Here is a 21,384-nt window from a genome sequence, read left to right as displayed (position 1 = left end):
TAGGCGATGGCGGAGAAGGCAATGGCACCCCACTCCAGTACTCTTGCCTGGAAAATCTCATGAATGAAGGACCCTGGTAGGCTGCAGCCCATGGGGTCACTAAGAGTTGGACACGACTAAGCGATTTCACTTTAACTTTTCACTTTCATGCATTGGAGAAGGAAATGGCAACCCACTCCAGTGTTCTTGCCTGGAGAATCCCAGGGACGGGGGAGTCTGGTGGGCTGCCGTCTATGGGGTCACACAGAGTCGGACACGACTGAAGCGACTTAGCAGTAGCAGTAGCAGTTTAGGCGATGGAGAGTCTAGATACGAGCCCTGGGGCTCTTCCATCCGGGGGAGGGGCTGTGTCTGGTTTTCCAGTTGGTATGTCGTTTCCATAAATACTGGGCATATAGCTCAAAGTCCACAGTCCAGCCCAAGATGGAGTCCTGCTTTCAAGATGGAGCCTGTTCTGTCTTCAGTATGATTCATCCTTCAGTATGATCCATCAATCCCATTCCTAGGTATTTACCCACACAAAAGATTTTACACAAATATTCGTAATAGCATTATTCATGATCATCAAAAGGTGGAAACAATACAAATGTTCATTACCTGATGAATGGATAGACAAAATTTGGTATATACATAAATGGAATCTTATTTAGCCAAAATAAGAAATGAAGTACTAATTCATGCTATAACATTGATTTACGTTGAAAATATTATAACTGAAAGAAGCCATACACAAAAGGCCACATATTGTATGATTCAGCTTTAGAAAATGTACAAATCCATAGAGACAGAAAGAGTAGTGGTTGTCGGGGGCTGATAAGAGTTGGGCCGGGGGAATGACTGATAATGTGTGTGCATATATTCTAATATTATTGCTCAGTCGTGTCTGACTCTTTGTGACCCCATGGACTATATAGCCTGCCAGGATGCTCTGTCCATGGGATTGTCCAGGCAAGAGTACTAGAGTGGATTGCAATTTCCTCCTCCAGGGGATCTTCCCGATGTGGGATTGAACCCGTGTCTCCTGTGTCTTCTGCACTGCAGGTGGATTTTTACTTGCTGAGCCTTAGAGGAAGTAGCAGTGATAAAAAAATGTTCTAAAAGTAACTATGACAACAGTTCAACTCCATGAACATACTGAAAAACTGCTGAATTGTATACTTTCAAAAATGAGTTTTTTTTTTTTCTCTAATTTTATTTTATTTTTAAACTTTACATAATTGTATTAGAGTTTTATGGTATGTGAATTATATCTCAGTTAAAAAAAAAAAGAATGGACATAAATAACTCAGCAGTATTTTAGCATGAAAGGATTTAACTCTGAGACTCTTCTGACTTTTCAATGAGGTTTGCTGATGATGCCAAACTAGAAAGGATGTGACCGTTCATAGAGAGGACAGCTGCCAAGTTAAGAACAGCAAATTTGGGGTGGGGAGGGGATAACTTTTTTTAAAGTGGGGAATCTATTATTAAAATGTATGGCAAAATGTGATGGATATTTTCCTATGAATAAATGAGGATCTTTTTAAAAAATCCTTGATTATGGTGGGCACCATACCAGAGGGTACAAGTTGCAGGTTATAAAAACAAAGCAAAAGTTTCCATACCCTGAAATGGTTTGATATATGACTAAGTCTCTCCATCTGACTTCCAAGATGAAAGGCCCCAAGATTCCTTCCTCTTTCAAAGGATAAATTCACAACAATAAAAAAACAGCTAACTACTGAGAGCTGAATATGTGCTAAACGTTTTTGCATGCATTTTCTCATTTTAATTTCCCCATCATCATTGTGACATGGTTGTAGAAAACCTACCCAAGGTCAGTCAGCAAGTCAGTGCCTGAACTGGGCTGCAGCCCCACTCCTGTGTGACTGCCAGGACCCCACTCGTAACCGCTGGATTATACTTTCCATTACCTTGTTTTCTTCCTCTGGGGGAGATTCCCCCCAAGAGTGTACAACACCTGAGGTTCTACCCACACTAAGTAGGGGAGACAGTGGAGTAGAGAGGGAATACTTGACTGGGAGTTGGAGACGAACTTTGCCGATAATCAGCTCCATGACCCTGAGCAAGAAGCTTGATCTCTTAGAGGCACTGTTTTCTGATTTGTAAGGTGTGGAAAATTTGTCCTAGCTGTCCCTGAATGAGGTCCTTCCAGCTAGATCATTTGGTCTGAGTCCCACCTCATTTACCTACTACTAGGAATCCAGTTGTATAGAGACACTAAGAGGAACAAATCCTTCAAGCCAGAGAGGGTGGTGATTTGGGGAGCCTGGACTTGGGTGTCAGACTGATGTGGCACGGCTTCCATCACTAATCTCAGGATGATACTGAATAAGTTCTGTAACTTCTGTCCCCATATGCTAAAATGAGTATAATAGTAGGAAAGGGTATAAATAAAATGAATATAATAATAAAATGAGTATATAATAATATAAAAGAAGTATAATAATAATAAAACTTTCCAGGTTTTCTAGTGACTAAGACTCTGTGCTCCTGATGCAGGGGACCTGGGTTTAATCTCTGGTCAGGAAACTAGATCCCGCATGCCTCAGATAAAAGCTGGTACTCCCAAATAAATAAATAATTTAAAAAAATAAGCTTTAAAAAAGTAATAGCATAGGGTGCTATGGCATAAAGTGGTTGTGAGGACCGAGTGAGACCTCTTTAGGGAGCTTACAGCAACTCTTAGCATACAGTAAGTAGTGATTATTATACATTATTTAATGATATTATAATTTATTTAGTATTATTATTGATGATTATCATTATAAAATCGGAGAAGGCACTGGCAACGCACTCCAGTACTCTTGCCTGGAAAATCCCATGGACGGAGGAGTCTAGTAGGCTGCAGTCCATGGGGTCTCCAAGAGTCGGACACAACTGAGTGACTTCACTTTCACTTTTCACTTTCATGCATTGGAGAAGGAAATGGCAACCCACTCCAGTGTTCTTGCCTGGAGAATCCCAGGGACGGGGGAGCCTTGTGGGCTGCCGTCTACGGGGTCGCACAGAGTCGGACACGACTAAAGTGACTTAGCAGCAACAGCAGCATCATTATAAAATAGATATACAGAATCTCTTAAGGGTAAATAGTATAGGTTTAAGTTGCTCAGCCAGATCAGACTCTGGTGTTCAGGTGACCTGCTTGGGCTCTGCTCTAGAAATATTCACATCAGGAATGGCCTGCTGGGTACAAGGGCATTAGATTGTCATTGGCACTCTAGAGTTTCCCTCTTGTTAACTTTGAGCCAGTAATGCCACTTTCCTCTATAAGCATGGCATCTTATAGTTTACCATATGAATTTTGGCTCAATGAATTTTGTTTACCCAAAAAATCAGAAACAATAGGTGATCAATGAGAAATACGGCTAAAACATTTGACTAATATGTGCTGTGAAAAGAAATTACCGCTCCCTGGAAATTTCCCAGTGTGGGTGGGGAATTTTTCTCTGTTTCAATGTTATTGGAAAATATAATAAGCACATATAATGATATATTTAAAAACTCTATCACAGTGTTATTTATAATGACATAAATGGTAAACATAACACTGACTACTAAAGAGCCATTAAGTTCAAATATTAGAAAACTAGTTTTAAAGTTGGGGAAATGTGCACTGTAGAATAAGTTGGGTTTTTTGTTTGTTTGCTTTGAAAAAAAAAGCATGTGTTCTGATCCTAATTTTGTAAATGCTTTGTACATTTGTAGAAAAAATATGAAATGCTACAACAAAAGTATTAGCAGAGATTATCTATGGGTGTAGGATTATTTTGTTTTAATTTTCTTCTTTATACTTCTCTAATTTTTTATACTTTCATGGTGGGCTCATATCTCTTTGGAAGTCAGAGTGAGCACAGAAGTTATTTTTTACTAATAGGAATTCTGTCATATTTCTTCTTCTATGAGGCTCTTCCATCGCTTATAAAGTATTTTATCTGACTACGGTTTAATTCTCAATCTATGCATATTGGTTTTTTCCCCCTTTAAAAAAAAAGTACGACTTAGGAATAATATGCTTCATTGATTTGTGAACTCATAAAATCATGCAGTATTGAGGGCCAGACACAGCTGTTGCAAGATTGACTGTTACTCCGAAAACCAATAACAGATAATGAGAAAGTATCATCAACTAGCTGACCTTTCTCCATCTAAATCCATTACTTCCCTGTTGAAAAACAGTTTTCAACTCTGCCTGAGATTTAATGTCTGCAAGTCAACTTTGAATCTTAAATAAAAGAAAGAAATCAACATCCTTCCTCTCCTGTCTTATTTTATATGATTGGAATCACATCACTTGATGTGAGGTTGATGAATCCAGGGCTTCAGTTAAAAAAATAAAGGATTGCCTACAATTGCAATTTGAACTAATTTTTCAAAAACAATACTGTAATATTTGGAAAAATCTGAACTGCTCAAATACCAAACCAGTTTGTGCCCATGAGAAGATTAGAATTTTGTTCTCTGGCTGAGTTTTTCAGATACCATTTTGATATATCTTTTTAATACTGTAAAATTACATTAGAAAAAAGTTCAATGAAATAGTAGACAGTCCCTGGGAGTAGAAGTTTATAGGCAAGATCAGGGCTTTCTGGTCATAGGAAGGAAGGAACCAAGGGTTAAGTGGATGTCTCTCACCACAGCATCCCTCAAAGGAAGACGCGGCCCAGATTCTCCTCCTTCAAGGTCGGGCGATCGCATAGGTCCACCCAGAGACCCAAAAGTTTAAGGTGTACATTTCTTCACGTATATGTTTGGAACCTCCTACCACCCCCATTGTTCCTTCATGAGCCACACCTGTTCTGTAGTGCCTTCCAGAAAATAAAGCTTCTTTCATTTTCTACGCAGATGCTCCATCTCTGTTCATATATGCTACAGCCTTGGGCAATGACTTGCAGTTTCCAAAATAAGCAATGTTCTCTCTCACCCTTGGATCTTTACATGAACCTTTATATGTTGTCTTTGGCAATATGGCAGACCAAGCCTCTTTGGAACCACTAACCTCACCCAAGGCCCTATTTCCCCCAGCTGACAAAAGTTTTGAGGAAAGTGTAATTCCCATGGAAATTATATTAGACATAGATAGCAAAATTGAGGATAGCTACTGTGTGCTATGATAGTTTTTCCCCTAATGGGAATTATTAAAGGCTCTGAGAAGTCTTGCAGTTAAAATGGAAAAAGGAAAGCTTGTTTAACTTTGTTTAACCCAGTATGTCTCTAAATTATTAACAAAGGAACCATGTTTTGCATAAATTCAGTGTAATACACTTTCAAAAATTTTGGTTTCAAGCATGGGAACTTTCATACGAATTTGTGAGGAGAGGAGAGGGCACTTTTTCATTACTGTTAGCTACTTTCTAATGTAATTGTAATGTTGTGATTGACACGATGGTTCCAGGCTGACCAAAGAACGGAACTGTCAACTCTTTAGAGTCAAATCCTTACCTTTGGAGTTTGAAGAGTTCATCTCATCAGACCACTGCAAGTAAGCAAGCACAGGAAGTTGACTTATACTAACAGAAATCACTTGTGATGCACCTAAAATCCATAATGCCAATGTGATATTCTGTTGCTACATAAGATCATATGCTGAGTGATCAAGAACACAAACTCTGAGGTCAAAAAGACCCTAATTCAAATCCCAACTTCCCAGCTGACCACTAATTTTACCTTATATGAGTATCACATAATAATACTACCTACCTCCTGAATTAATCCAACCATCTCATCCTCTGTCTGGATGTCTCAACCTCTCACTCCTCCTCTTGCCCTCAATTTCCCCCAGCATGAGGGTCTTTTTCAGTGGGTCAGCTCTTTACATCAGGTGGCCAAACTATTGGAGCCTCAGCTTCAGCATCAGTCTTTCCCGTGAATGTTCAGGGTTGATTTCCTTTAGGACTGACTGGTTAGATCTCCTTGTTGTCTAAGGGACTCTCAAGAGTTTTCTCCAGCACCACAATTCAAAAGCATCTATTCTCTGGTGCTCAGCCTTCCTTATGGTCCACCTCTCACATCCTTACATGACTACTGGAAAAACCATAGCTTTGACTAGACGGACCTTTGTCGGCAAAGTAATGTCTCTGATTTTTAATATGCTGTCTAGATTTGTCATAGCTTTCCTTCTGAAGAGCAAGCATTTTTTAATTTCATGGCTGCAGTCACCATCCACAGTGATTTTGGAGACCAAGAAAATAAAGTCTGTCACTGTTTCCACTTTTTCCCCTTCTATTTGCCATGACGTGATGGGACTGGATGCCATGATCTTCATTTTTTGAATACTGAGTTTTAAGCCAGCTTTTTCACTCTCCTCTTTCACCTTCATCAAGAGGCTCTTAGTTCCTCTTTGCTTTCTCCCTTTAGCGTCATATCGTCTAGATATCTGAGGTTATTGATATTCTCCTGGCAATCTTGATTCCAGCTTGTGGTTTTTTTCACATGCTGTACTCTGCATGTAAGTTAAATAAGCAGCTGTTTCATAAGATTAGGGAGTTACTTTTATTTCCTCCACAGAATGCTATACTTTGAAATGTCTTAAACCTGGTTACTTCTGGGAAGATTTACTATATATGGCTAGTTCCACTATACATATATTATCAGCATCAGATACTGAAATCTGCCTCTCATCATTCAGGCCATATTCTGGCTCTGTTTGGGGGAAATTTGGTCACTTTCTCAACCATTCAGCAAGTTGGAGAATGAGGTCTTGTAGGCTTGATTGAGAACCTGCCTTATTTTAATTATTTTCAAATATGAGCTTAGAGAAAACCAGATATAATTTGGTATTCCACATCAACACTGTCATCTAAGACAGACCTGGTTTCTACTTTTCTGTTCCATCCACATCCTTATTGATTTATTAATTTGAGCAGAATTATGCATGGCTTAATTTTTGGATCAGATATTATAGTCACCATACTCATAGAGGAAGGAATCAGGTAAAGTAGACTACTTTTTAGAGAAGGCAGATAATGCAGGGTAAGTCTAGTTGGAGTTTAAGGGAGAAGGGATATTTTACTAGTTTGTCTTTAAGGACAATCTCTCTAGGCAAAGAAGAGTCCATGGAAAGGAAGATATGGAAGGTGGAGATATCCACTATGGCAAAGTGAACATGTGCTAAAGGAATAATTTTGAGTCTATGAATGAATGCCTTTGGGACTTCTATCTAATGCACTTGCTACCTTCCTTCCTGCTGCTACTGCTACTGCTAAGTCGCTTCAGTCGTGTCTGACTCTGTGTGACTCCATAGACAGCAGCCCACCAGGCTCTGCCGTCCCTGGGATTCTCCAGGCAAGAACACTGGAGTGGGTTGCCATTTCCTTCCTGCTACCACCTTCTTGTTATCAGTTATGAAGCAGGGAATAAAATTTATTTTATTTATTTAGATACATCTCATTACCTATTTCTTCCTTACTTGTATAGGTGGTTCTGTCCCTGTAAGGAAAGTAAAGTGTTTGTTGCTCAGTTGTATCCAACTCTTTGCAACCCTATGGACTATAACCCTCCAGGCTTCTCTGTCTAAGGGATTCTCCGGGCAAGAATACTAGAGTCGGTTACCCTTTCCTTCTCCAGGAAATCTTCACAACCCAGGGGTTGAACCTGAGTTTCTTGCATGGCTGGCAGATGTCTGAGCCATCAGGGAAGCTCTCTGTTCCTGCAAACCACCGGATAAATCTCAGTGGAACTGGCATCTTTGAGGGTGGGATATTGGCAGGGTAGACCGTGACGTTTTGAAATCTGGTGTGCGGAGGGTCCCTAGGTCTCTGGTATGTTCGCACACAGGGTGCACATCCCTGTATGTGTATAGGCCTCCTCCCCTCTTCCATTTCAGTTGCTTTGCCTGTGCCCACCTTCATTCCTTTTCAGACTGATGGTTATCCCTGGAGGATGAGGAAGCAAATAGTACATTCTCCTTCACTAGTACTCTGTAGAGGTCACAGTGACCTGCTTAGGGAATGGTGTGCTAGGTCACCTCTGCTTCTGAAAATGGGAAACCAGAGAGTGGGAAGGGGGCAAGACAGATATCAGAAAGGTCTCCATAACAGCACAGAGAGTATAGAACCATTCACCAAGCAGAAACTTTGGTTGATAAACCTCTAAGATTTTTTAAAATTTATTTTTAATTAGAAGATAATTGCTTTGCAATGCTCTATTGGTTTTTGCCATACAATGACATGAATCAGCCATAAGTATACAAATATCCCCTCCCTCCTGAATCTCCCTCCTACCCCGCCACCCCAACCCAGCCCTCTAGGTTGTCACAGAGCACCGGGTTGAGCTTCCGTGTTACATAGCAACCTCCCATTAGCTATCTGTTTTACATATGGTAATGTATATGTTTTAGTGCTGCTCTCAGTTTGTCTCACCCTCTGCCACTGTGTCCACAAGCCTGTTCTCTACATCTGTGTCTCTATTTTTGCCCTGCAAATAGATTCATCAGTACCATTTTTCTAGATTTCATATATATGTGTTAATATACATTATTTGTTTTTCTCTATCTGATCTACTTCACTCTGCATAACAAGCTCTAGATTCATCCACCTCAGTTCAACTGACTCAAATTTGTTCCTTTGATGAGTGAGAATTATTTCATTGTATATATGTACCACAACTTCTTTATCCCTTCATCTGTCGATGTACATCTAGGGTGAAAGCTGTAAGATTCTCAATGGCTCTCAAGTAAATATCTGCTGTGCATGCATGCCAGGTCATTTCAGTCATGTCCAACTCTTTGCGACCCTATGGACTGTAGCCAACCAGGCTCCTCTGTCCATGGAATTCTCCAGGCAAGGATACTAGAGTGGGTTGCCATGGCCTCCTCCAGGGGATCTTCCCATTCCAGGGATCAAACCTGTGTCTCTTACATCTCCTGGTTCTTTAGTGTTCTCTAGTGCCACCTGTGAAGCCCAAATATCTGTGGTAGGGGTTACCAGTCACAGTGTAACCATGGCTTCTGTTGCTTTATTTCAGAACGCCAACCAGGCACCTCTATGGCCAACTCCAGTGCCCTTCCTTCAAGTTCAGCTGGGATCAGCAAGGAACTGATTGATCTGAAGCCCCTCATCCAGTTCCCAGAGGAAGTCGCCAGCATCCTGATGGAGCAGGAGCAAAATATTTACCGAAGGGTCTTGCCAGTTGACTATCTTTTCTTCTTGACCCGGGGCTTGGGCACAACAGAACGCCAGAGGTCCCTGCCCTGCCTCAAAGCATCCATCTCAGCATCCATTCTTACCTCCCAGAAGGGAGAGCACAATGCCCTCGAAGATCTTGTGATGAGATTTAATGAGGTAAGAAGCTGCTCTCAGATGTGTTGTGATTGAATCACGAGTAAGTGCTTGTTTTCATTTTTAGTTAATTTTTAATTGAAATATAATTGATTATCATGTTGTATCAGTTTTTGCTGTACAGCAAAGTGAATAAGCTGTTCATTATACATATGTCTTTTTAGATTCTTTTCCCTTATAGGACATTACAGAATATTAAGTAGAGTCAGTCCCCTGTGCTATGCAATAGGGCCTTATTAATTATCTATTTTATATATAATAGTGTGTGTATGTCCATCCCAATCACCCAATGTGTCCCTCCCCCACTCTCCCCCTGGTAACCGTAAGTTTGTTTTCTGCATCTGTGACTCTACTTCTGTTTTGTGAATAAATTCACTTGTACCATTGTTTTATATTCCACACATAAACAATGTCATATGATATTTGTCTTTATCTAACTGCTGGTAAGTGACCTTTAGGCATTTCCCCTTTTAGGTCTGTTTGTTACTGCTGTCTCATCTACCTGTCTGTCTTGACGCTTCCATGATAACTGTTTCCTTTCCAGGCAATGGGATAGACACACTGTCATCCTCCCTTTCACTCCACTCTACCCTTCAACCTAATTGAGCCCATCTCCATCCCCTAGCGTAACCATGTTCTACAAGCTTTCACCCTTTGGACAACCAGAACCCCTCATTTTCTGTATGCCCTTGCCAAAATGTTCTCTCTGGGCTCATGTTCAAATAATCTCCTCCTGGTGCTTGTAAGCCTAGGTGTCTTAATTTGGAGTTTGATGACATGATCCCTTGCCCATGGGGTCCTTCTAGCCCACTCCATCTTCTATTGTCAGTTCTCCCCTGCAGAAATTAAACACCAATACACCTGGGTCAGAAGAGCTGGGAGGAACATGGTCTTGAAGGACAATGAATTGCCTCATTCCTGACCTCTGTATACCATCAATTTCTCAGCCCCAGAAAGTCCCTCCAAGGCCTCCGAGACCTTGCCAGAAGCAACCTCTAAAAAGGACAGGTGTGACCAGAGTCTGGGAACACCTAGAAGGGAGGTATTGCAAGAGGTCTAGGAGCTTGCTGGGAGCAAAAGAGCCAATTGCTGGACACCCTGTGACCTTGGACCAAGGATGAAGGACAGGATAGAGAGGCAGGTCTCTAGAGTCAGGGGATGCTGCACTCTTGGACTTAAAGAATACTTTCATTCCATAGCCTAACCCCACACCCAGAGCTTTCTGTTCTATATTTTATTTCTTTTAGACTTCATTTCCTTGTCTTGAATATTAAAACACAGAATTTCAGTCTGTGTGTTTGGTGGTTGTTGGTTGGTTGAATTCCACAAATACAGTAGTTTCCTCGTCATTTAGTAAACTACCTAAATGCTAAGAGACTATCCTTGGTCTCATATATCTCTGATTGGCAGAGGATCAGTCAACCTTTGTTACTTAAACACTTTCCAACCATAGCAGCTCATCTTGCAGCCTCCATAGCCTGTCAATCATGACCCTGGTGATGGTTGTATCATGACAGTGAGGCCCAGTGGATGAAGAGAGTGTTAGAGGCTGAGCTCAAACAGTTCTTTGTTCCAGAGATGCCCTGAGCATCATTCCTCAAAGGGAGATCCGTGATTCATAGGAATTGCTAATAGTCATCTGGCACTGTCGTGCTAATTATTTAACCTGTGCCACTTATTTGTTCCTCGCAACCAACCTTGGGAGACAGATTCTTGTCATTAACCCCGTTTTACCAAAGGGGAAACAGACACGAGGAGATGGAATTCTTTTCAAAAGGTCACGTAGGTAGTAGGTGGCAGCGATATTGAAGCCCACAGAGTCAGGTCTCAGAGCCTGGGCTTTGAACCAAAACATGAGAAAAAAAAATCAGACAATCCCAAATTGAAGGATATTCTACTCTTCAAATGCGTCAGGGTCATGAACGGTAATTGTCAAAAACTAGAGGAGACCAGGAATTTTGTGCTCAACTAAATATAGCTTGGGGTCCTATTACATCCTGGACTAGAAGAAGGATATTGATGGGAAACTGGTGAAATTCTAATAATGCATGTAGTTTAATGCGTATGAATGTATCAATGTTAACTTCCTTGTTGTGATAATGGGACTATGATTATGAAAGATGCTAACACTGGAAGAAGTTGGGTGAACTATGTACAGGAACTCTCTGTATTTTTGTAACTTTCCTGTAAATCTAAAATTACTTCAAAGTTAAAAGATTTTTTTAAAAAAATAGTGAAGCTCAGAGAGGTTGAGTCACTTGTACAAGGTCACACAGTGGCTGAGTGATGTCAGCATCCAGATGTCTGTCTTTAAAGTATGTTTTCTTCTCAATCAGTTGCCTGCCTCTCTACTTGTTGAATTACCAAGTTAAAGTTTGTAGTAAAATAAGCATTTCTGACTTAGAGTTTAATTAGCCCAAGGTCTCCTTTAACTTCTTGTGCATCTACTCTTTTTCTACTTCTCCTACCATTTCTATTTTTATCCAATTTCCTATTACCATTCATTCATTCATTCACTCACTCAAGATTTATTTATGGAGCACCTACTATCCTGTAACCTTCTCTTTTTTAAACTGGTGTGTTAAACATCTCTTTTAAATAAGAAATTAGCATCACCAACTCAATGGGCATAAGTTTGAGCAAACTCCAGGAGTTAGTAAAGGACAAGGAAGCCTGGTGGGCTGCAGTCCATGGGATCTCAGAGAGTCAGACACAACTTAGCGACTGAACAACAATATAGGATGAAAATTTACAACATTATTATCCCATGCTTTGGTTCTTTCAGAATTCGGTATACTTTCCGATATATAAGTGCACTTTCCTCAGTGGAAGTAAAATATACTTTTGTTGAACATGGGAGAATCTCAAAGACAAGAGTGAGACAAAGAGAAGAGTGAGCTTCATTGCTAGTCACTTAGGAGAAAGGCAAATGCATTTGTTCCCACGTTCAGTCTTCCAGTTAACGTGTTTTCTGCACTTCTCAGAAGCAGGAGACCATAGTGGAAAAGCTCTAAGGAAAGTGAGTAACAGTCTGTGGCTGCCAGAAGCTGCCAGTCTTAGGCTGTAGTCAGGCAGGGGCACAAATCTATACCAAAAAAGGCAGAAATTGTGTGCAGTGTGAGTGACACAGATGGTGGGAGCTGAAGTATCCAGGTGGGCGATCAGACTCTGCTTCACGCGGGTGTTTGCGGCCAGGCCTTGAGGGGTGGTTGGGATAGAGGGGGACCATCTCAGGAAAGGGGAGGAGGCCATTCTGGGCAAGAATACAATACAACCAGTTCTTGTCATGAGCAGGAAAGCCCATGGTCTGAGGCAGCTTGCTCCTAATTGTCAGGAGAACGTGATCATGAGCTAGAAGTTTCCCAAATCCTAACAACTCTTTACATAAGGACTTTAATGTTGGGGAAAGGGAAGACTATCCCTCATTCCTGTCAGGCAGTGTTGCATAACTTTAATTCTTAGGAAAATACGGTGAAAATGCAACTCCAAGTACAGTCATGAAATAACTGAAAGGGGTTTGGCTTACGTTAAGGAAGGCCAGGAGATAAATCATTTAAAATCAATTTAGACTGTGGCTTGGAAGCAGAATTTCTCCCCCTTTCCCCTTCTCCTGCCTGATGTCAAGACTGGTACTTGCCAGTGACTTTTCTTTATCCTTGTAAGTAAGCAGAAGCAGGCACGAGAAGCCAGCCCCCAAGCCAGTGGTGGTCAAGGAGGTCCTAATAAGAAGTAAAAAGTGTTAGTCTCTCAGTCATGTCCAACTTTTTGCAACCCCATGGACTGGAGCCCACCAGCCTCCTCTGTCCATGGGGTTTTCCAGGCAAGAATGTTGGAGTGGGTTGCCATTTCCTTCTCCAGAGGATCTTCCCGACCCAGGGGTCAAACCTAGGTCTCCTGCATTGCAGGCAGATTCTTTATCATCTGAGACACCAGGAGGTCCTAGGGGTGGGCTCGATCCTGCTCCCCTTGGTTTGGAAGGCAGGGCTTGCTGAACCCTTTTGACCCAGACACCTCTCTGTAGTCATATTCTTGTTCTGAAGCTCCAAGAAGCCAGTGTTCTCTCTTCTTCCTCTGAGGCTCAGCAGGCTCACTTCCTGGCCACCCCCAATGTCTCTTGCTCTGACAATCTCAAATCATATTTTTCTTTTCCCTACTCTTCCTTTCTCCCACCTCTACTTCTAATCCACATTCTTTTTGATCTTACTGTTTTTAGTTTCTCTTCGAATTCCAGAGCCATTTATCTCTTCGAAAAGGAGACAGAGAGGCATTTTTTGGTAGATAATTTTTCCAAAGAGATGACATACTTTATCACGTGCCTTTGAGAAGAGATGAAAGGCAAATACAGATGGATGAGCATCCTGACTTGCTTTGAGTTCATGCCCTTTTCTTGTGAAGGGCTGTGATGGAACATGGTTTGGGGAAGCGGTGTATGAGTCACTAGTTCTCAAACCTTATGCCTCCTCAGTATGGCCTGCTTTTGTCTGGTTGTCCACCCACTGATGGCCTTTGGGGTCAGAATTCATCATCCTATGCCCTGAGAGAGCAGTTTTTCTTTATGAGTAGGTCTTAGCAAGACCATTCTCAGAGCTCCTCTCTTCAACCAGCTGATCCAAGGGCAGGTGGTGAGCCCAAGACTGAGCCCTCAGTTAGACTGAGACCCCAGGAGGCTCAGGAGAGATTCTCCCTGGCTCTTTACCCTAGGTGACCTTCCTGCACCCTCCCATGTTTGGTCAGCCTGAGCCATCATCAACCTGCTTCTCTAGACACACAAATGTAGGCAGCCCAGAGTGACACTCAGGTGCTGCCTGTCCCTTCCATCTGGTGAGTTTCACCAGATGTCAGTTCAACAGTGTAAAGGGCACCCCCTCGATAAAGAGTGCCAAGGTGCAGCTTAACACTGTAGGAAAGATCATAAGAATAAATAAACCATCTGACCAGAGAAAGACTGTCTGGGCTTGAGTCCTTTCAGCCAGAATCTCCTTGCTGTTCTGTTGCTCAGTCATGTCTGACTCTTTGCAACCCCATGGACTGCAGCATGCCATGCTTCCCTGTCATTCACCATCTCCCGGAGTTTGCTCAAACTCATGACTATTGAGTCAGTGATGCCATACATCCTCTTGTCCTCTGTTGTCTCCTTCACCTCCTGCCTTCAATCTCTCCCAGCATCAGGATCGTTTCCAATCAGTCGGCTCTTTCCATCATGTGGCCAAAGGATTGGAGTTTCAGCTTCAGCATCAGACCTTCCAATGAAAGTCAGGGTTGGTTTCCTTTAGGATTGACTGGTTTGATCTCCTTGCAGTTCAAGGGACTCTCAAGAGTCTTCCCCAACACTACAGTTTAAAGGCGTCAATTCTTCAATGTTCAGCCTTCTTTGTGGTCCAACTCTCACATCCATACATGACTACAAGAAAAACCGTAGCTTTGACTATATGGACTTTTGTCAGGAAAGTAATGAGTCTGCTTTTTAATATGTTCTCTAGGTCGGTCATAGCTTTTCTTCCAAGGAACAAGTGTCTTTTAATTTCATGGCTGCATTCACCATCTGCAGTGATTTTGGAGCCCAAGAAAATAAAGTCTCTCACTTTATTTTCCACTGTTTCCACTGTTTCCCCATCTATTTGCCATAAACTGATGGGACCAGATGCCATGATCTTAGTTTTTGAATGTTGAGTTTTAAGCCAGCTTTTACACTTTCCTCTTTCACCTTCAAGAGGCTCTTTAGTTCCTCTTTGCTTTCTGCCATAAGGGTTGCGTTATTTGCATATCTGAGGTTATTGAAATTTCTCCCAGCAACCTTGATTCCAGCTTGTGTTTCATCCAGCCCAACATTTCATATGATGTACTCTACATGTAAGTTAAATAAGCAGGGTGACAATATACAGCCTTGATGTACTCCTTTCCCAATTTTGAACCAGTCTGTTGTTCCATGTCTGGTTCTAACTGTTGCTTCTTGACCTGCATACAGGTTTCTCAGGAGGCACGTAAGGTGGTCTGTTATTCCTATCTCTAAGAATTTTCTACAGTTTGTTGTGATTCACATAGTCAAAGGCTTTAGTGTAGTCAATGAAGTAGAAGTAGATGTTTTTCTGGAATTCTCTTGCTTTTTCTAGGATCCAGCAGATGTTGGCATTTTGATCTCTGGTTCCTTTGCCTTTTCTAAATCCAGCTTGAACATCTGGAATTCTCGGTTCACATACTGTTGGAGCCTCACTTGGAGTATTTTGAGCATTACTTTGCTAGTATGTGAGATGAGTGCCGTTGTGCGGTAGTTTGAATATTCTTTGGCATTGCCTTTCTTTGGGACTGGAAAGAAAACTGACTTTTCCAGTTCTGCGACCACTGCTGAGTTTCCCAAATTAGTTGGTGTATTGAGTGCAGCACTTTCACAGCATCATCTCTAAGGATTTGAAGTAACTCAGCTGGAATTCCATCACCTCCACTTGCTTTGTTTGTAGTGATGCTTCCTAAGGCCCACTCGACTTTGCACTCCAGGAGGTCTGGCTCTAGGTGAGTGATCACACCATTGTGGTTATCTGGGTCATGAAGATCTTTTTTGTATAGTTCTTCTATGTATTCTTGCCACCTCGTCTCAATATCTTGTGTTTCTGTTAGGTCCATACCATTTCTGTCCTTTATTGAGCCCATCTTTGCATGAAATGTTCCCTTGGTATCTAATTTTCTTAAAGGGATCTCCTGTCTTTCTCAATGGAATCATTGTTTTCCTCTATTTCTTTGCATTGATCACTGAGGAAGGCTTTCTTATCTCTCCTTGCTATTCTTTGGAACTCTGCATTCAAATGGGTATATCTTTCCTTTTATCCTTTGTCTTTCATTTCTCCCCATTTCTCAGCTGTTTGTAAGGCCTCCTCAGACAACCATTTTGCCTTTTTGCATTTTTTTTCTGGGGGATGGTTTTGATCACCCCCTCTTGTACAATGTTAGGGACGTCCATCCATAGTTCTTCAGAGACTCTATCAGATCTAATCCCTTGAATCTATTTGTCACTTCCACTGTATAATTTTAAGGGATTTGATTTAGGTCACACCTGAATAGCCTAGTGGTTTTCCCTACTTTCTTGAATTTAAGTCTGAGTTTGGCAATAAGGAGTTCATGATCTGAGCCACAGTCAGTTCCTGGTCTTGTTTTTGCTGACTGTATAGAGCTTTTCCATCTTCAGCTGCAAAGAATATACTCTTTAAGGGATCATGATCACTTTGACAAATTCCAGCATCTAAGTCTCTCTGTTCATAGCCCAGGAAAGACCATTTTAGCATAGTAGAAGAAAGCATAACATATCATCATGACCAATGGGAACTTCCCTGTGGTTCAGTTGGTAAAGAATTTGCCTGCAACGCACAAGACCACCTGTAATGCATGAGACCAGGATGCGATCCCTGGCTCGGGTCAGGAAGGTCCACTGGAGGAGGAAATGGCAACCACTCCAGTATTCTTGCTTGGGTAATTCCACGGACAGAGGGCCTGGAGAGGTACAGTCCACGGGGTTGCAAAGAGTTGAATACGTCTTAGTGACTAAACCAACAACAATGACCAAATGTGTTCCTTCACTTGAAATACTTCAGAAAAAAATATTGGTTTTGAATTTGTACATTCAACCTTGTTAGGAAAGTTTCCTATCAAAGCTTCCTGTCCCCCACCCTCATACTCTTTCATGCAGAAAGCCAAACAAATCCTCTGCTCAGGACTGCTGTACAAACTATTTTCCCTCATATTGGAATACTCATGAGGTACGTAATAAAGCTCTCTCAGGGTAAGGGAAATTTCAGCTCTCTTTGGAAAACTAGAGTTTTCCTTGGGAAAGCACTTCTCCCTAGAGGCATACCTCTGAGAGCAGAAATGGTATTCATTTCCCTGGAAATTTCATGCCACATTCCCCAGGGAACAGAAATTTTAGTTCAGAAGTTTCTGGACTAAAGAAATACGTGCGTGCTAAGTCGCTTCGATCATGTCCAACTGATTTATGAATATAGGACACTTGTGAGAGATGCAAGCAGGAAGGCATGGGGGCTCTGTCCCAAGGATTAAATAGGCTGCCGTTTTATAACCAAAGGAAAGTCAGGGAGTTGGGGGAAAGACACCTTCTTTAAGTAGATATCAGGCTTAGATCTCTGGCTCCTCCCTATATCAGGCAGGAGAGACTCTGACCTATGAGGTCAAACTAGAATTATCATAGCACTTACTCAAACCAGTAGGCAGGGGTGGTGACATTTTTCTTTCACCTAATGGCCTGGAGTATATCTTGTGCATTTATTTATGCCTTTATAGAAGCAAGGCCGCTTCAGGGAGTTTTGATAGCTTTCTTGAGGAATCATTAGCTTACGGTGGTCTTCCAAAGTATCCTAGGTTTCCCCATCTACAGTGCCTGGGTTTTAGTCCATCATTTCCCACTGTGGAACCTCAAGCCAAGTACCTAATCCCTCACCTTTCAATGGGGATATTAATAGTACCTACTTCACATGGTTGATGTAAGTCAGAGAGATGACGTGGGTAAAGCACTTAGTGCGGACCCAAGACACAGTCCTGGGTTCAGTGTCAGTTACAAACAAAACTAAAATAGCTGCATTGTCAGAATAACGAATGATAATAGATCCCACTTATTATTATTATCCCCTCACTTAACAGATAAAATGGAAGCACAGAGAGGCAAATGACCCATGGTTTCAGAGTTAGTGTTTGAACTCAGGTGGTCTGACTTCTGAAGCCAGTATTCTTGATTCATTAACCTGGTGCCATTGAATCAGAAGCCATAAGAGCCCTTTTCCCTCACCTTGGTCTTTTATTCTGAATTAAACCATTTGCTTCACAACAGTATTCAAATATTCTTTATTATTTCAACATGTATAGCACTGTTGACCTCCTTGTTGGCTCCATGATATTGAAAATGTGGCATCTCCTTTGAATTGGCAGGCTGTGGAGCTGGAAATGGGTAGGACAATGGCATTGCAAAACGTCTGAGAACATTGTCCTAGAAGAGTAATAGAATAAACTGTTGCCTCCCAGTACCGGGCAGAAATAGGATTTAAGGTCTTTGGCTTTTAAAGTTTCCTTTTTGGTTTTGAAATCTCCTTAGGTACTGGGTACTTGAGAATGTAGGCTGCCAAAAAGAGAATAAAATAAAAATTTTACTTTAGGGACTTGCCTCATGCAGTAGTTAAGACTCCAGGCCCCCAATGCAGGGGGTGCGGGTTTGATCCCACAGGCTGCGCAGTGCAGCCAAAAAAAATTTTTTTTTTCCTTTGTTTCTTTATCCTCCTTCCTTGACCACACCATACCTGCAAATCTTTTTCCTCCTCTTTTTCTGTATTTCAATTTTGCATGAAACTTATACTCCCAACAGGGATGGCTTTTGAAATTCAAAATCTTTAGTTGCACCTGTACTCCTTGAAAGGCTGGGTGTACAGTTATTTTGTGAATTTTGGGGGGGAGGCTGTTCTCTAGTTGTGCTCTGATTTGGGGCAGCAGGAGAAGGCTTTGGAGAGGATCTGCTCAGTATCTTGTGAATCAGCCCCTCCACGCCTGAGTTCATGCTTTAAACATCGAACGTGATTTCCTTTAACGGTGGCTTTTGCTGATTAGCAGAATGAAATCAATGGACATCTGAATATTTTTAAATACACACATGCCTGGAGCTAGTCCACAGGAGATTCTGGCTGTATGAATCCATGGTGGGCATGGGGCTCTGTATTTTTAAAAAGCTCCACTATATATTACTGATGCCACCAATGGTTGAGAATCACGACTCCAGACCTTCAGGAGCACAGGCTTTTCAAAGAGAAGAATAAAGCTGTAGCCCAAAACAAATAGGGGGGAAATGATTCCAGTCTTTGGAGATAGTGTAATAGTTGAAAATTGTCTAAATAGATAAATGAACAATAAATATTAAGTGTGATGGCTTGCTTATTTGCTTATTTGCTCTTTCCTTCCTTCTTTCTTTCTGTATTTTTTTTTTTTTAATTGTTTGGTCCTAGAGGACTTGGTTTTGAAATCTTCAATATTCAAACTATTTTATTACTATGACAGGATATTTTTATTCTTATTTACCCTGCTTAAGGCTCACATCATGCCTTTAGTATTTAGCCGTTCTAGAAAGAGAACTGCCAAAGCCATAGATTCATTGGAGGCCTGTTTTATTCTGTTGAAAGTAAGCATCAAGTTACTACTTCAGTCCCTGGACTGATAAAAATAAGAATGCGTCCAGTGGAAATTAGCAAACAGACAAATATGATCTTGACATACATGAGACGTATTTATTTTTAACTGGAAACAGTTAACATGGCTCAGAGAAACACTCCAGCAGTTTCTCAAGACCCCGTATTCTTTGCCTTCAGGCGTGTCACTGAATGACACTGAGCACTGTGGGAAAGAGACTGGGATTTTGAGTCTCTCTCCAGGACTGCCTTAACTGACCCTGTTAGGATGTTTAATTCAACTCTCTGAAAAACCACTCTCTCAGAGGTCTTTACTGCACATGTAGGAGCCAAGGCGGAAAATTTATGCTTTGCCAAGAATCTACATTCGCCAAAGAGATTTAAACATTCATAAATCCAGTTGCCTTCTTGATGCCCCGCCTTTTATCATTCAACAGATTTTTATGAAGGTACATCTTATATTCTAGGCACTGTTTTGTGTGCTGGGGATATAGCAAAGAACCAAGACAGAGCCCCTCCATGCACAGAGCTTACATTCTAATGTCTAAAAGGCATCTCAAATATGACCAAAATAGAACTCCTGCCTTCTCTCTACCCTATTCACATACCACATAGTATTTTCCCCATTTATCTCCTTCCTCTCATTTCAGCATCTACCTGGATGCTCAATCTGACAAGCTAGGAGTCACTCTTGATTTACTCTCTCTACCCAGACTGCCAACATCCAAACCATCAGCAAGGCTCATTTGCTCTACTTACAAATACGCCTGGAATTGGACCACACTTTAGCATTTCCCCTAGGAGCTTCCCTGGTGGCTCAAATGGTAAAGAATCTTCCTGCAGTGTGGGAGACGTGGGTTCGATCCCTCGGTTGGGAAGATCGCCTGGAGAAGGGAATGGCTACCTATGCCAATATTCTTATCTGGAGAGTCCATGGACAGAGGAGGCTGGTGGGTCACAGTCCACGGAGTCACAAAGAGTCAGACACAGCTGAACGACTAACGCATTCCCTTTTTTCACTTTAGCATTCCCCCTGCCACCACCGTGGAGCCAGTCCCCACTGCACTCACCTCCAGTGCTACTTTGATGCTTGCATAACCTATAATCCTTTTCGCTACCCAGGGCCAGCGTGATCTTTTATAAATATAAAGTGCATCAGATCACTGCTATTGTTTAATTGCTAAGTCATGTCCAACTCTTTGCAGCCTCATGGACTATAGCCCACCAGGCTCCTCTGTCCATGCGATTTCCTGGGCAAGAATTCTGGAGTGGGTTGCTATTTCCTTCTTCAGGGGATCTTCCCGACCCAGGGATTGAACCTGTCTCTCCTGCATTGCAGGCAGATTCTTTGCTATTGAGCCACTTCCTAAAAATTCCACTAGGTCTTCCCTTTGCATTTGGAATGAAATCCAAAATGGCAAGACCCTGCATGATTTTGCCCCATCAGCTTCTCCAACCATCTTTATACCTGGCTCTGTTCCAACCACACTGGACTTCATTCTGTTCCTGAAGATGCTGAACTTGTTTTTCCCACACAGCCTTTGTACTTGTTGTTCCCTCTGCGGAAGACTGTCTCCCCCACTGCTGGTGTCTGCTTTTTCTCGATCATGTCTCAGTTCGAAAGTCAGGGAAGCCATTGACTTGTTTACTTTTTCGTCAGAAACCTGATTACCCTGTTCATTGCTATAGGTCTGGTTCTTCGCCAAGAGCCATTTAAGTTCAGTTCGGTTCAGTTGCTCAGTCCTGTCTGACTCTTTGTGACCCCATGGACTGCAGCATGCCAGGCTTCCATGTCCATCACCAACTCCCGGAGCCTACTCAAACTCATGTCCATCGTGTCGGTGATGCCATCCAACCACCTCATCCTCTGTCGTCCCCTTCTCCTCCTGCCTTCAATCTTTCCCAGCATCAGGGTGTTTTCCAATGAGTCGGTTCTTCAC

At 41.9% G+C, this 21,384-nt stretch overlaps 1 protein-coding gene across 2 annotated transcripts in view; it reads left to right on the top strand.

The window, feature by feature from the left end:
- The window catches only part of PLCE1 (phospholipase C, epsilon 1), a 370,125-nt gene that overhangs the window by 201,292 nt on the left and 147,449 nt on the right, over positions 1 to 21,384 (top strand). For both annotated transcript variants that reach the window (XM_010842171.1, XM_010842170.1), the window contains exon 4: positions 8,965 to 9,281. In XM_010842171.1, the coding sequence (XP_010840473.1) occupies positions 8,965 to 9,281 (317 nt within the window). The remainder of the gene's footprint in view (positions 1 to 8,964; positions 9,282 to 21,384) is intronic.

Source organism: Bison bison, unplaced genomic scaffold, assembly GCF_000754665.1.
Source record: "Bison bison bison isolate TAMUID 2011002044 unplaced genomic scaffold, Bison_UMD1.0 scf7180017864172, whole genome shotgun sequence".
Classification (NCBI taxonomy): Eukaryota; Metazoa; Chordata; class Mammalia; order Artiodactyla; family Bovidae; genus Bison; species Bison bison.
The sequence above is the reverse complement of the archived record's forward strand: the minus strand, read 5'-3'. Positions and strand labels throughout refer to the sequence as shown.